The sequence below is a fragment of the Penicillium malachiteum genome (assembly GCF_028827825.1).
Source record: "Penicillium malachiteum strain IBT 17515 chromosome Unknown utg000003l:1.0-4950554.0:1.0-4952489.0, whole genome shotgun sequence".
NCBI lineage: Eukaryota > Fungi > Ascomycota > Eurotiomycetes > Eurotiales > Aspergillaceae > Penicillium > Penicillium malachiteum.
The window spans coordinates 994,795-1,009,362 of NW_026643096.1; the positions used below are offsets into that span (position 1 = coordinate 994,795).

At 47.4% G+C, this 14,568-nt stretch overlaps 4 protein-coding genes across 4 annotated transcripts; 1 reads left to right on the plus strand and 3 right to left on the minus strand.

Moving 5' to 3' along the window:
- Positions 1 to 1,384: 1,384 nt before the first annotated feature.
- N7483_006696 (putative serine/threonine protein kinase (Kin4)) lies at positions 1,385 to 4,684 on the plus strand (the record flags this gene model as incomplete). Its single annotated transcript, XM_057090133.1, has 2 exons — positions 1,385 to 2,740; positions 2,822 to 4,684. 2 exons carry the CDS (start codon positions 1,385 to 1,387, stop codon positions 4,682 to 4,684), a joined length of 3,219 nt encoding a protein of 1,072 aa, XP_056944874.1.
- An 819-nt stretch (positions 4,685 to 5,503) lies between these two features.
- N7483_006697 (Ldh family oxidoreductase) lies at positions 5,504 to 6,568 on the minus strand (the record flags this gene model as incomplete). Its single annotated transcript, XM_057090134.1, has 1 exon — positions 5,504 to 6,568. One exon carries the CDS (start codon positions 6,566 to 6,568, stop codon positions 5,504 to 5,506), a length of 1,065 nt encoding a protein of 354 aa, XP_056944875.1.
- Positions 6,569 to 7,911: 1,343 nt separating this feature from the next.
- Positions 7,912 to 9,684, minus strand: N7483_006698 (Zn(II)2Cys6 transcription factor domain-containing protein; the record flags this gene model as incomplete). The annotated part of the gene is made up of 2 exons (XM_057090135.1): positions 7,912 to 9,559; positions 9,614 to 9,684. 2 exons carry the CDS (start codon positions 9,682 to 9,684, stop codon positions 7,912 to 7,914), a joined length of 1,719 nt encoding a protein of 572 aa, XP_056944876.1.
- A 716-nt stretch (positions 9,685 to 10,400) lies between these two features.
- Positions 10,401 to 12,089, minus strand: N7483_006699 (uncharacterized protein; the record flags this gene model as incomplete). The annotated part of the gene is given in 5 exon segments (XM_057090136.1): positions 10,401 to 10,736; positions 10,829 to 11,095; positions 11,172 to 11,435; positions 11,501 to 11,823; positions 11,843 to 12,089. 5 exon segments carry the CDS (start codon positions 12,087 to 12,089, stop codon positions 10,401 to 10,403), a joined length of 1,437 nt encoding a protein of 478 aa, XP_056944877.1.
- Positions 12,090 to 14,568: the final 2,479 nt, after the last annotated feature.

Sequence of the window (14,568 nt, forward strand, 5' to 3'; positions counted from 1 at the left end):
AAACCTGGTCATAGGCCTGATTTCCCCCATTTTTCTGTACCCCGTACTCTCTATTTATTGATTGATTGATTTATTTATATTCATGGAACTGATGGAGATATCTGGAATCATCCTCGGTACTAGGGTTAGTAGCATCATGGATGATATAGTAGATATCTGGATCATCTTAGTAGTATACTAGTTACCATGAACTTGAACAATCCAAACATACCAGACTAACTGAATACTACGACAGTTCAATCCTATATTCTTCAATCAATCACAACATTTGAAATCTGTATTGATATCGGGTGCTGGTTTCCCTTGTATCGTCATCAACTTGACCCGCTTGTTCCCCCAGACTAAACGACACTAAGACCAAACCTGCTCGTATCTCCTCCTTCTCCCTCTCTTTCTCACTTTCCCTGAATCTGTGGGCTGGGCGTCTTCTTTCTTTCTTTTCTTTTCTTTGATTCTTCCTCGGATCCAGCTCTGAGCTCTTTTCCTCATTTCTTCTTACATCTCTTTCCCCCCTTTTTTTAGGCTGAACGGGGCGACCGGTGCTTCCCGTCAAATCCCTCCCCCCTGTCCCGTCTCCCCGAGTATCTTCAAATCATGTTCAGTGAGCATTGAAAAAGCATTGTCTGAACCTCTAATCGCGTCTGAGACATTGCTCCTGTTGTCTCCGACCTTTTTCAACTTGGCAATTTAGTCCTTCCCCGTGGACAGAAAGAGGGGACTTTGCACACTGCATACCTGAAGGTACATCCCACCCTTCCTCTTTTATTTTCTCGATTTTCCCCCCATTTTTTGATTTCATTACGCGTTTTTTTGGATTGCTTTTCCTCGATTTTCATCTGGAAGTCTTTCTCAAGCTGTCAAGTGGAGTTCGCGGGTGGTCCCTTGTGCGTTGATTCCCTGGAGCGCGATAAAATCGACGTGACATTCCTTCCCTTCCCCCCATTCCTCCGATCGAATATTCCGTCACTTCCACAGTCTTGCATAAAGTTGCACATTTTTCTTGATTACCGATAAGCATTTCATGTGGATATTCTATTCACTAACGCGCATGTCCCACTTCACAGTTTTGAGGCTGAAGGTCGACACTCAGTGAGTGCGACCGATCGCCCAACCTCCCCGAATCCCTCACCAATCACCCTCGGGAGGGGCTTGGTGCTGTCGGGCGCGTCAATTGTTGTCCATTGGCCTCGGTCGCTGGTCAATTAGCCTTGACACGCTTTAACCCAGGGATTCGTCACTCCGTCGAAGTCGTGAATTGTCTGTGGCGGTTACCTAAAGGTACGTAGTTTGCCTTTACTGTGGTGCAAAATATCCCTCTCTGGTTCTCTCGCAAACTTGCCTCTTCCCCTGTCAGCTTAGCAGAAGAGACCTATGACATTCAATCATGGTCCCTCAATTTGCTAATCATGTTCCACAGCCATTTCCAAAGCTGATCCGGGATCAGCTTCGATCGGCTATGAGCACTTCCCACCAGCCGGCATTGCCAGTCCCCGCGCCAGTGTCGACTCACGCAACTTCTTCGGTTCAGAATAATGTGCGCCCTTATCCCGATATGCTAAGCGTACCCCCAGTTCCTCCTCCGAGGACTTCCTCCCATAAGCACACCAGTCGCAGCCCCAATGGTTCGTCAAGAGACAAGGACGGAAATTCTCGTGGCAAGAGTCGATCCGACCGCAAGGAAAATCGTGACAGGACACGCGACGACCGGAACGGCAAGAGTCGGACCCGCCGAGCAGACCCCCTGGAGGAGACGTCAAAAGAGCCCGGAAGGTCACCGATTTCTGCCCCCATGGGCTCCACAGAATACGGCATGGAGGATCCCTCGGAACAAGGTCTGGTGAAGGAGCCAAGTACAGTTATTAACTCTGTCATGGCGAGCGACCCATTTGTAGATCGGGAGCGAGAACAGGTGCGCCAAACGGGTGCATCACCTGTGGAGGGTGGTGACACGGCCCTGCCTGTCGGGTCTGAGAGCACAAATGATGGGCGAACTCCTGGATACCGAAGCCGCCACGATTATTCCAACAATGGCAACACTGTCAAGCGCAAGGAAACCACCTTTGGTTCCTATATCCTGGGCCAGACGCTTGGTGAAGGAGAATTCGGAAAAGTCAAGTTGGGATGGAAGCGAGATGGGAGCATTCAAGTTGCGATCAAACTGATCCGAAGAGACTCACTCGGTACCAATCCCTCGCGCCTACCAAAGATCTATCGTGAAATCTCGATTCTCCGCGAGCTTGCGCACCCGAATATCGTCCGACTCCATGAGATGGTGGAAACTGACCGCCACATTGGTATCATCATGGAGTACGCGTCTGGTGGCGAGTTGTTCGACTACATTCTAAACAATCGCTATCTCAAGGATAACTCCGCACGTCGACTCTTTGCCCAGCTGGTTTCTGGTGTAGGCTACCTGCATAAAAAGGGTATTGTGCATCGTGATCTGAAGCTGGAGAATCTGTTACTGGATCGTAATCGCAACATCATCATCACGGATTTTGGATTTGCCAATAGCTTCAATCCAATTGATCAATTGGAGGAGGAGATTGAATACAATTTGACAAATAAGGAATATGTGAAAAGAAAGCGATTGGACAAGCCTGGCCCTGATGGATTGCGCCGTGGTGATCTGATGCAAACCAGTTGTGGAAGTCCTTGTTATGCTGCCCCAGAACTCGTTGTGAGCGATTCTCTTTACACTGGACGGAAGGTAGATGTGTGGAGCTGTGGTGTGATTTTGGTAAGTTTTTCAGGCATTCACCTCTGCCTAGGTTGTTGTTGCTTTCGTTGTGGAATTTGTTTGCTAATTTGAACTTTACAGTATGCTATGTTAGCTGGCTACCTTCCCTTTGATGACGACCCTGCGAACCCTGACGGCGACAACATCAACTTACTGTACAAGTACATTGTCACGACCCCACTCACCTTTCCCGAATATGTCACTCCACACGCTCGTGATCTCTTGCGACGTATTCTAGTTCCTGATCCTCGCAAACGAGCTGATCTTTTCGAGGTTGCGCGCCACAGCTGGCTGAGTGAATACTCTCACATTGTCTCGCACATCACCAGCAGCACAACCAACGTTGCGGACATTGCCAATTCGACTGTTCCAGCTGAAAATCAAAACGAATCATCATTGGCACGTAGTGCTTCTGTCCGTGAACCACCGAAGACTAGCCAAGGCAACGTTTCTGCTGTTGGTGGACTGAGCCATCACGCTGGTGACGTCTCTCAAGGCTCTCCCAGTGAAAAGTCCAAGACCTCGCGTGACGCTAAGCGCCGAACAGTCCAGGTCGAGTACGTTGCTCCTCAGTCGCAGACTACAAGAGGTGAATACCCACCTGAAGGCTCCGAGTCACATCCCCGAGAAGCCGCTCAAATGGAGGCTCCGATTACCGAGGCTCCTCCTAAGCCACCAGCTAAGGACCGTGCTGAGAAGCCACCCGTCAACTACGACAAGCCGTTGCCTACTCATTTCCCACGATCCACCTCAGATTATCCTGTTCTCAGTGGACCGAATACCACAGTCCCAGTTGCACCTCTACCCCCATCAACGCGTCCTCAGACAGGTGGATCTATGGCATCTTTCAACACTGGTCGTCTTCCTTCCCGCGGACAACCTGTGGCACCAATGGTCACCGCAACTAATACCGAAGGCCGTCTGGCACAGCCTAAGAGCAGACAGTTTGCCTTCCCTCAGAACCCTGCGCAATCATCCAGCGCCTCGATTGGTCGTCCTAGCACCCAACAGTTACCATCTGCCTTCAACCCAACGCCGCGCCAAGAGCCACCGGCCAAGAGTGCTCACAAGCGCTCCAACACCGTCAGCAGCATTGGCGAGAAGTTGTTTGGGCGCTCGAGTTCTATCATGGGTGGTCGCAATGCACAGGGCGCTGCTTCTCGTGGTGCGCGACAGACCAAGCGATACCCTCCTACCAGCATGAAGGAGAATGTGCCTCGTGAAGATTCCCGAGTCTCCATGGATTCCCGCCGATCAATGCAACACTCGCACAGCCGCAAGGCCAGCGAGGCTGGGGAGAGTCGTCCCCGTCGCTTCTCTCTGCTCCCGGCTTCCTTCTCCCTTCGAGGCCTCACAGGGACCCGATCACAGACTCCTGAGGAAACCTCCCTGCCTCCACGTCTCGCAGAGCACCCTCCACAGCGTCCAGCCACTGGACCCATGCCGAATCGCCCTCGTGCAACTAGCTACGGCACACAGGAGACTATGGGCATGGTGAACGAGGGACCGAGCGATGAGGTGCACGATGATTCGAAACTTAGCAGTGAGCCCGAGCCACTTAGCTACGAGGCTCAGATTGATCAGCAATTTGCGGAGCTTGGAAATCGATTCGACCAGACCCATGAAACCTTTGCCAACTTCTCTTCCGAGCATGTCTACCAAAACAGCGATGATCAGTATTCTGGAGGAAACCACAACTATGGATCTAAGCCAAACTACTACGATGATTACAATAGCGCCCATGACAGTCTGCCTCGCGAGTCTATGCAAGTGAGTCGCCCTGCTCGTGGAGCGAATGTGCTCCAGAAGAACAACCGCAAGTTCGCCGATGCTTATGAGTATGAGCGGGATTCCTCTCATCACTCTGGTAGCTCAGGTGCTGCTCGTAAGGTTATGGACTTTTTCCGCCGTCGAGCGAAGTCCCGTGCTGGTGATGGTCAGTAAAATGACACCGATGGGTTTTATTTTCTTCTTGCTTCAATTTGTCCTCTCTTTTTTTCTTTTCTTCCCTTCCTCTTCAAACGAAGCAGCGAGGTTGTTTGGGAAACCATGTGATACCCTGCTTTTGTTCTCCCTTGTGTGTTTCTGCATGAAGCGAGATTCTTCTCTATCCCATCGGTTGTTCTGATTAATTTATCTAGCATTCTCATTTCCTTTGTCAGAATACATTTTCTTTTCCCCCCATTTTCCCTCCCCTAATGTCTTTTTCAAATTCCTGTTTTTTCCTTTCCTCTTTTTCTCTTACCTGTGATTCACCTTTCCTTCTCCTGTCATTATTACCTCTGACTGTAAAATGGAACATTTATGTTCCAGTTCAGAGTATCGAATTCCCCATTTTATCTTCTTAGCACCATCATCGCATTCTCGAGATCGGGATCGAGATCTTGGTTTGTGCCTACCTTCTATTTCTAATTTTCCGCTCTATGTGGAAGGTCGTCTTAGACGGTAATTCAATTGTGATAACAGTTCTATTTGCGATTTCCTTTCGATCAGCATGGTTTCTATGAGTTGACCAGCATCTTTATTTTGGTTCAAGTTTTTGGTAGTTTTAATTCTTCCCAGTCTGCTGTGTTGCTTATCCATGGATATATTGGGTGTAGATTATCTGTTCGATTGAGACTGACATGAGTATGGGATTTAGCTAGGACATACATAAGAATGAATGTATAATTGGGGCTCTCAAAATTGACGTTTTATCTGAACCTTGGAAGTAAACAGTAAAAAATTAAAATATTCATTCATCCCATATTCATATTGTCAAATTTACAATTTCAAATGCTCAACACCCACCAAATCCGCCTCTTGATTCAAGCTTGCAATCTCCGCCTCTGCAAAAGGAATTCCCTCAACACGTCTCTTCTCCTCAGTAATGATCTCAATCTCACCAGGGAAGTAAATCCTCTCCACCCCCTCCATCTTTTCCGACTCAACCACTCTCTCATATAGATAATCCATCCTTTCCCGAAACTCCTCCATACTCATAAACAAATCCGGCTTAATAGCCACCAAGAAGTGACCCACATCCGACGGTTTAGAAGGATCATAAGGACCAACAACCTGACCCGCAAACGCAGCCCCAGAAAACACACCCGAGAAAACATCCATCATAATAGCCAACGCAGAACCCTTCGGTCCACCCATCGGCAACATAACACCTTCCAACGCCTTCGCCGGATCATCCGTCCGACATCCATCCCCATCAAGCGCCCATTCAAGCGGAATCTTCTCACCCCGTCTCAAAGCCTTATAAATCTTTCCTCTAGCCGCAACAGAAGGCGCCATATCAAGTATAAACGGACGTCCACGCGTACCACCAGGAGCTCCACAAGCAATTGGCGAAACACCCATAAGTTTCTCCTTCCCACCCCAAACCGGTAACGCAGGGGAACTATTCGTAAATACCAAAGACATCATTCCCTTCTCAAGTGCTTGCTGAACAACCCACGCACTCATCCCGAAATGATTCGAGTGTTTCACACTAACCATTCCGATACCATAGGTCTCAGCCATTTCAATCGCTTTGGCCATACCTGCGTGTGCAGACACGAATCCGAACCCATTGTGTCCGTCGATTTGCGCAGCCACGGGCGTTTTGGTTTGAAGGCTTGGTGTGGCACGTGGGTTTAGATGCCCGGCTCGGACTCGGGCCATGTATGATGGGATTCGGTTACTACCGTGTGTATCTACACCGCGGAGATCGGCGGCGACTAGGCAGTTTGAGACGGTGGCTGCGTCTGTTGGGGGTGTGCCGTTGGCGATTAGGATGGAGGTTACGAAGGTTTTTAGGTCTTCGTGCTTGATTAGGTGCATTTTTTGAGATTCGGTCATTTTGATAGATGAATGGGGTTGAGTGGAATATTCTTTTTGAATTGTTTTCAATGTTTGTACTGAAGCCCTGGAGGGGGAGATGCGCAGGTAATGTTCAAGTTCAAGTTGAGATTCTATATGTTGGATGTTGGGGTATGGACCCGCTTTATAGTAATGAGAAGCGGATGTGTCCCGTCATACACGGAGTACTCCCGATGTCCACCTAAGGTGGTGCTCGAGGTCTACGCTGTGGTTTCTGGACCGGGTACTATAAACTCATTACATTGTTCAATGACACATTGTAAATATATTTGGAGACATTTTCCACCAGGGTCCAGGTAATATTGCAAGAGTACTATTGGAGATGGGATGGGAGAAATGGTTTAATCTCAACCTTTTGCAACCGTGACGGTAGGACTTGATCATGACTCGGATGTATGTATATATTCCCGGACCAAAGAAAATCCCCAGAACTCGAGGGCTTCCAGATGTCAAATTCAATGTTGAACTGCCCAGGTGCTAGCAACTTGAGATGTTGAATCAGACTCGGATCCATTTTGCCTCCTAACAGGAAAACCTAACAGATATTCCAATATTAAAGGAATGAGTTATTATCGAGTAGAAGAAAAGACGTGAATGATTCAATATCTATACTAGCAGTAGTAATAGTCACTGGCAACTGGTGTTTATTGCTGGGCGCCTGAATGGATGTCTGGATGGATGTCTACTGGCAGGTTATCTGGCAAGAACTTCAAATGTTGGAATAAAAATTAGTTTATATGCTGAGTTGTAATAAGAGTTTTTATTTTTTATCAATTTAAAGATTGAGATAAAAAAGAAATTAGGATGGGCAAAAAAAAAAAAGATAAAAAAGAATGGAGCAGTGGCGATTTGAACGCCAGACCTCTCGCATGAAGGTTGGTGGAACCATGCAAAGCGAGCGCTCGTACCAACTGAGCTACAACCCCAATTTGTTGAAGGTGTCACTCACTTTTTGCCTCATAACCAACACAACAAATAGATGAATTTGGCATGTCAACTCATCGCCATCTAAATAATTAATTAATAGACATTGGAATCTTTTGACATCTGGATATTTATTCTGCCGGTACTAGTAATTATACCCCGAGTTTCTTACTACCTGATTTTATCGGCGTAGCCTATGCCATGCAAGTCAACTGGCTAGTCCATAAATACTTCAAATTCATGTTCATCCCATGTGGAAGTACAGAAAATCCTTGATACTTTTGGAAACATTTAGATTCAATAAGATGATCTTTAATCAATAGCACAGGATCAGTAGAAGCGCATATATATACGTCACACTGCTTTTAACACCAACTTGAGCCCAGTTGACACTTGTATTACATGCCACCCCCAAATGGAATACATTCAAAGACTTGCCTCCATGACCCACAGCCTGCATCAAAGCGATTCTGTCCAAAACGCAAGTAGAGCTGATTGGGATTGTCGCCAAATTTAGCAATGTCTTCCTCATTCACTCCCGGCGGAAGCCCTTCACTGGGTCTGAAAACGCAGTAATAATGTATCCGAGCTTCCTCCGCAACCTGTATTCCCTGTGATATCCCTAACTGGTGCATTGGCTGAGCGGCTTGCATATTCTCCGAGTCTTCACTCGCGACAGTCTCTTCAGCTTGAGCCGTCATCGTTGCCTGTTGGAGAGCGAAACTGTAACTCTCTTCCAGCATCATAAAACTTTCTGCTAAAAGGGCACTAGGTGTGCATTTGAAAAGTCCCTGTAATGGGGGCGCCTTTCTCAATAGTTCCAGTGCCTGTCGTCTCACTACTGGATGCCGACATTTCATTGAAGTTAGAAACAGCGGAAGACCCACGCCTACTTCGAATGTGAAGGGTGGCTGTGAGCCATCCGGCCTTGTGGAGGCAAGAAGTGATAATTTTGCCTGCTCAACAATAGCCTCGAAGTCGGCAAGATGGGCATCATAGACAGTCTCGAGTGATATCAAGCAGCTTGAGAGAATAATCGACATTGTAGTATAGTAGATGAGAAGCAAGGGGTCGTACTCAATTGGCGATTGTGAGTTGAGGTTGTTTTCACACATTCTGGTATAAAATCCATGCCAACGGGAGACTCGAGCTCTAAGAGATTCTTTCCTGGAGACCATGATTGGGTCCATAGAAGAATCCGGATCTAGAGTTCTGAGATACATGACCGTCTCGCGCTCAAAGAGGACGACCTCCGCAGAGAGCACTGCTAGACTGGTTCTGGCTTGTTCGGCTGACTTGAACTCACAGTCTAGATTAATTCCCACAAAAGCAAAGATATCACTCGGTTGAGTTCCTGAGATAGTCAAAGAGACTGAACCCAGCCGCAGAAATAGGGGAATAATGGCTTGCTCTAGAAGTGCAACCTTGCTGACAGAAACACGCCCTTGCGAAATATGAGTGCGAAGCTCACTGATCAAGGTTACGCCCTGTCTGAATAGCTGTAGTGCTTCTTCCATCCGGCCTTGAATAGTCTCCACACATATAAAAAGGACACAGCTCATGAGCGCAATATATGGATCTGCAGTGCCACGCTCAATTTGGGAGTGCACACTAGATATTGATCGCGAGTACCATGTCAAAGCCTCCAGCTGAATCTGATTGAGTGAATTCGACCCCTTACGACGATTTCTGAGAAGGGTGAAATCCAGAGACTGGTTGGGATATTGAAACAAAGTACTGATTGCAATCATTCCGTCCCAAACTGCGGGCTCACTGCGACAGATCTGGGGGATGACCTTAGTCCAGAAGTCGACTTTCATTCCACCGGCGAGATGTTGAGCAGCGTGTTGGAAGTAATATTCGAATGCATATCGTTCTCTCCGACCCGAATCAGGAGATGAAGAGAGCGCATTGGTAGGGGTGAGAGAAGGTGGTGTGGTAGACCTCAATGTAGAGGTCCGATCATTTTGATATTCACATTTTCGGCCCGTACTGGAGCAACGGAGACAGTTCGGCTTCTCCTCACCACATTTAACCTTTCGAATTCTGGTGAGAATTAGCGGTGGGCCGTTGAAGAATCGATGTTCAAAGATAACTCACTTGCAGGTCGTACATCCAGATCGGGATTTAGCAGCCCCGATGCGGCCGTTTATCGGAGGTTCAATGGTCATTCTGAGAACTAACAATCTCGTGCATCGCTGGAGAGTAACTTGCGCACTCAAGTGGTGATTATTTGGATATCCAACACCTTGAGATAGAATGAAAGCCGAATTTTCAGTCAGCTCACATTGTCAGTTCGAAGATAGAAAATTCATCAGAAAGATCCATTTTAGCCCCCAAACGCGTCGTGTACTATGGGACTTCTGCCTGGGGCATCAATACATTCAGACCACTGATGCTCGTGAACTTGAAGCGATAACATCTGGTTTATTGTTTATTTCACAATCTCTAAACATTCAAAGAGATGAGTTTCTATTGCCAATAATATTTTTTATTTATATCCATAAGAACTTCCAAGGTTGGTATTTGCCTGGTGGTTCAATTCTCCAGTTATATTTGGATTTCCAAGGTTGTTGCTACCGGTTTAAGGTGAATGCAGTGGGAGATGTAAACATGGTTCATTCAATCTGGATGGTAGTCTGGGACGAAATCCTTGTTCTGTTAGCTAACATTTGAAACTGGATACTGAGATATTTCCATGGAAGCCATCAATTCCTCTTCATTTCTTCCAACAATAGAGCACTTGAGCCCATCGCGTTATAGTACGGGATTTACCAAGCGAACGAAAGAGTTCTCATCCTCGATCTTCGATGCTTGCCATATTACACTGATGAATCAGAAGGTCCCTCGCTCTGAGTTTCACTCTTTGGTAGCGTTTTCTGGCCCATCATCTTTTCCATAAAGGCATCCGATTGTGAAGCATAATGCGCTTTTTTCGAATGACCGCGCCATACTTATAGAACAAAAACGGCATAGGTACGCATGCAAGGGCCAGAAAAGCAGGGATAGAGGAGGCCCAGTGAATGCCAAGATTGTCGTACATAGGCTTGGTGAATAGGGGGAACGCAGCGCCAAAGATTGAGCGCAAGGAACCTTTAGCCGCCATAACAGATGCAGCATAAATAGTATACGCATCGAGCAGGTAGTTCAAGACGGGGAGAAACACCATCACCATGCCGAACCCAAATGGAACTCCGGCCGCAATGGATGCCATCCAATGAACCTAAAGTCTCGTTTTAGCACGTGCGATAAGTGGTTTATCTTAATCTGATGCTTTAGAGCTTGGTGAAACTCACGGAAGGGTAGTTTGCCCACGCAAAACAAAAAAAGCCCCACAGGCAGCGCAACGGCACCGATTAAGGCATCAAAAAGTCTTTCTTCGGGAGGAACTCGACCGGGGGTACAAAGTGTCTTCTTCTTGTATCGGAAATACCTTGGAAATGTTGCCACCACCGAGATAATGATACCGACCAGGATCCCCAGGAAGGCGAGGCCGCTGAGGCCTTCACTCCAACCGCGGTTCCCCTCATACACGATGGGTATAGCGGCGAAAAGGAGATAAAAAATAATGGAGATGTTAGCCTAACGCACTGAAATATGGCTATCGATAATGCCGATGTTAAGATACTCACATGCCATAGATAATGGAGAGGTATACCGAGAAAAGTAGGACAATAGGTCCACGGAAAAGGAGAATCCATGGCAGGCAAAGAGCAGTTTTGAAGACTGTCGCCGGGGATGCCCTGCCTTTCTCAATGTCGAGCATGCTTCGGTAAACGTGACCCGTCATGGCCGAGAGACGCTCGGCGCGTTTCCTCAATAGGACCGGGGCATACGTCTCTGGTAGTGTGAGTATAGTAAGAATTCCCAGTACTCCAGCGAATGCCGCAACCAAACCCTCAACCCAGCGCCAACCGGCTGACTGGGATAAGAAGCCGCCGATGATGGGCCCTAATGTTGGTCCTCAGGAAAGGTGCGGCACAATACAACCCACTGGCTATGCCGCGGGTGATGGCAGGGAAAGTATCCGCGATGATTCCGCCTGACACAGCAAAAGGCGCTGATCCCGATGCCCCTCCGAAGAAACGGAGGATAACTAAAGTTCAAATATTTTTTAGACCCAGTTGCGCCCGCCGTGAATGCGGTCAGACCAGTAGCACTAGCGATCATAATAGGTCGACGGCCATAGAGCTCACTCAGGGGTGCCCAGATCAAGGGCCCGACAGAAAACCCTACAACAAAGAATGAGATGCCTAAGAGGGCAACTTCCTCGCTGACTTGAAAATCCAAGATAACTTCATTGAGACTCCCTGTGTAGGCAGACGACACCAACGCCACCGCTAGCGTAGCAAAGGCCGCAAGGGGCCATGATGAACCATTTGGACGGCACAGAAAACCCCATAGGATCACGCGGGTCGTGGTCCAGCCAGAAGACCTGGTATGGATCTTCATCGGTGCCAGAGCCATTGTAGCTATGATTGAGGACGGCCTGGGAAACATAGCCTTGATCAAAGATCAGTCGCCAGATCGGAACTCTTATTGGTTGGATCATTTCTCCGATGGAAGCAATAGCCATCAGCACGATCAGGACTGGCTTATTTGACTGGAGAGAGCTTCAATATGGCTAGAAATCGGGGTTGAATGAGATTGATGTAAATATCACGAGCACAATTCGAGTCCGCCAGTGTACGTGAGGGTCATACCGGGGGGGTCACCGTCATTAAATTGCAGAGGCATCCTGTTGCGAACTCCAGCACTTGAGCAATGCCTCTATTTGACTTTTCATGCAAAACATAAGAGAACTTGAAGCAAGGCCATGAAGACATTTTCGTACGCCTCGAAATTTATATCCAGAAGCTCTGTGGGTCCGGGATGACGACTCCGAGTCCATTCAATGTTTATGACATTGACGGGTAGCAGATCTGTACGGAGTACGGAGTAGATCGGTACCTAGTACATACTAGCAGTCCAGGCTCATAGCAGTCGGAACGCCCCTTTCGCGTCGGGATTGGTTATAACTTATAAGCACCTGGGCAGCAGAATAAGATAAACATTTAAAGGCTTCCAAGGTTGAGGGCTTGGAAATTGAATTTCCATTCTTTTTGTGGGGTCCAGAGTCCTGGAAACACCTGGGACGTACGAGACAATCATTTAGACAACTCCTCACTCAGTGTAGCAGCTACGGACTTCAGAGTAAGATTGACGTGTCGGTGATCCATATGTCAAGCTTCAAATTAGCTTTCTATTTCGGTCTATTTTGAAAGTTCAAGTTTTACTTTTATATGCGGGATCTGCTGAGCCAGCTTACTGGAAGCAATGTTCCTCGGAGACTTTGGATGGACAAATTCTTCAGTCCATCATGAATTGCACGATCAGCGAGTGCATCAACGAGGATGGAATCTCCTCCCGCTCAGGCCTGATTGACCTCGGGACTTTTCTTCCAGATGTTCATTGTTTTGTCACACCGTGTGCCGCTAGATGGGTTGTCACAGCGAATCCCTAGCCTTATCCACAGCCATAGCCTGCACATGTGCATCTAGGCCTGGTTCCAAAAGTCAATATAGCCAATACCTATTACATACTTAGAAATGATCTTTTGGATTGTATCAATACTAGGCCATATCATATTCCAGGCAACAAATTATAGGAACGAATCCGAACGATACATTATTGAGGTCGTACATATATCACAGTAAGGATTACCCAGCTTGGCCTTGGTGTGAACCTTGGAACGTGGTACATGGTCGGAAATATGGGGATGAGACGTGCCTGAATCTGGATGCCAGTAGCAGTCTGGACGAACCAACCTTGGAAGCCCTGGAGGTTGCCCAGGTGCCCAGGTGGGCACCTGGGCAGGTGGAACATTTGAAGCCAGGGCTGGAGGCCTGGCTGCTGACTAAGGGGGCGTAACAGCCCCTGCCCCGGTCCCCTCCAAATTGTTTATGGTTCCATTTCCAAGGTTCACCTTTCGACCCATTCGAAGGTTGTTCTAGTTGGAGATTTTCAATTTAGAGGATCAATTAGAATACGTGCGTCCACAGGTACTTCAAGGCCTACTTATAATAGGAAGGTAGAGGCTCAATTTATCCCAAAGTGACCCGCCAATTAGCCTGAGCAAGATGGTCAGCCTTGTTTGGGTCGGCAAATTCAAGTTATATCACTCCGTATATCGGCTGTTTCTATTGATTGGAAAATTGCATCGGGAATAAGAAAAGGCCGGTCAATTCATCTAGCTCGATACTAGATTCAAGTTGTACTAGTAAAATTGAAGCGAAACATGGGCATATGTAGGATTTGATATCGCACCCTGATAGAGACTAAGAACATTTGACTCATACTTGTACTGAGCCCTCTGTACATGCATTTCTCTCATTGATATTTAGTAATTGAATAAAACTAGGTCAGCATATTCGGTAATGCGATGTAACATTGAATTCACATCAGAAGCAGGTTTTCGTCCATTATGTAGGGATCGATACTAGGGGTGTGCCCCCCTCGCTTCCTTTCCGAGATAAATCCTCCAATTAACCCGAGTCTATTAGTGTCCCCGCAAAATGCTAGTCCTTCCACATAGCACCAAATGAAAATTGCCGAATAACCGATCTAACTTATTGAGAACAGTCATGTGGCGCACCGATTCCCCGAATACATTAGTGTCCCACGCTAAAAGCTTAGCTTCGGCGGAGCCACGTCGGCTATCCCGAGCTCATTGATAAGGGCCGCATTGGTCTGGGACTTCGATCAATTCTATTGACCAATAACCCCTGTCAATTATGAATTCAAAATTCAAATCCTTCCGAATACAAGCTTTTGTGGACCGGCTTCGACCTGTGAGATATGCTTTGACCAATGGAAATAGTCTTCCACCATACTTCTGGTGCGGAGAACGAGACGGGGTACTACGTATGCGGCGGACAAAATCGGTCTGGGTTATATAGCACGGCTTCATTGGCTGATGGTAGTTGATAACAGCGTATCATTTAATGAGCAATCTATTCCCTATACAGTCAAATCGTGGGTGGCGTTCAGTGGCTTCCCCAACCCCTGCTCACATT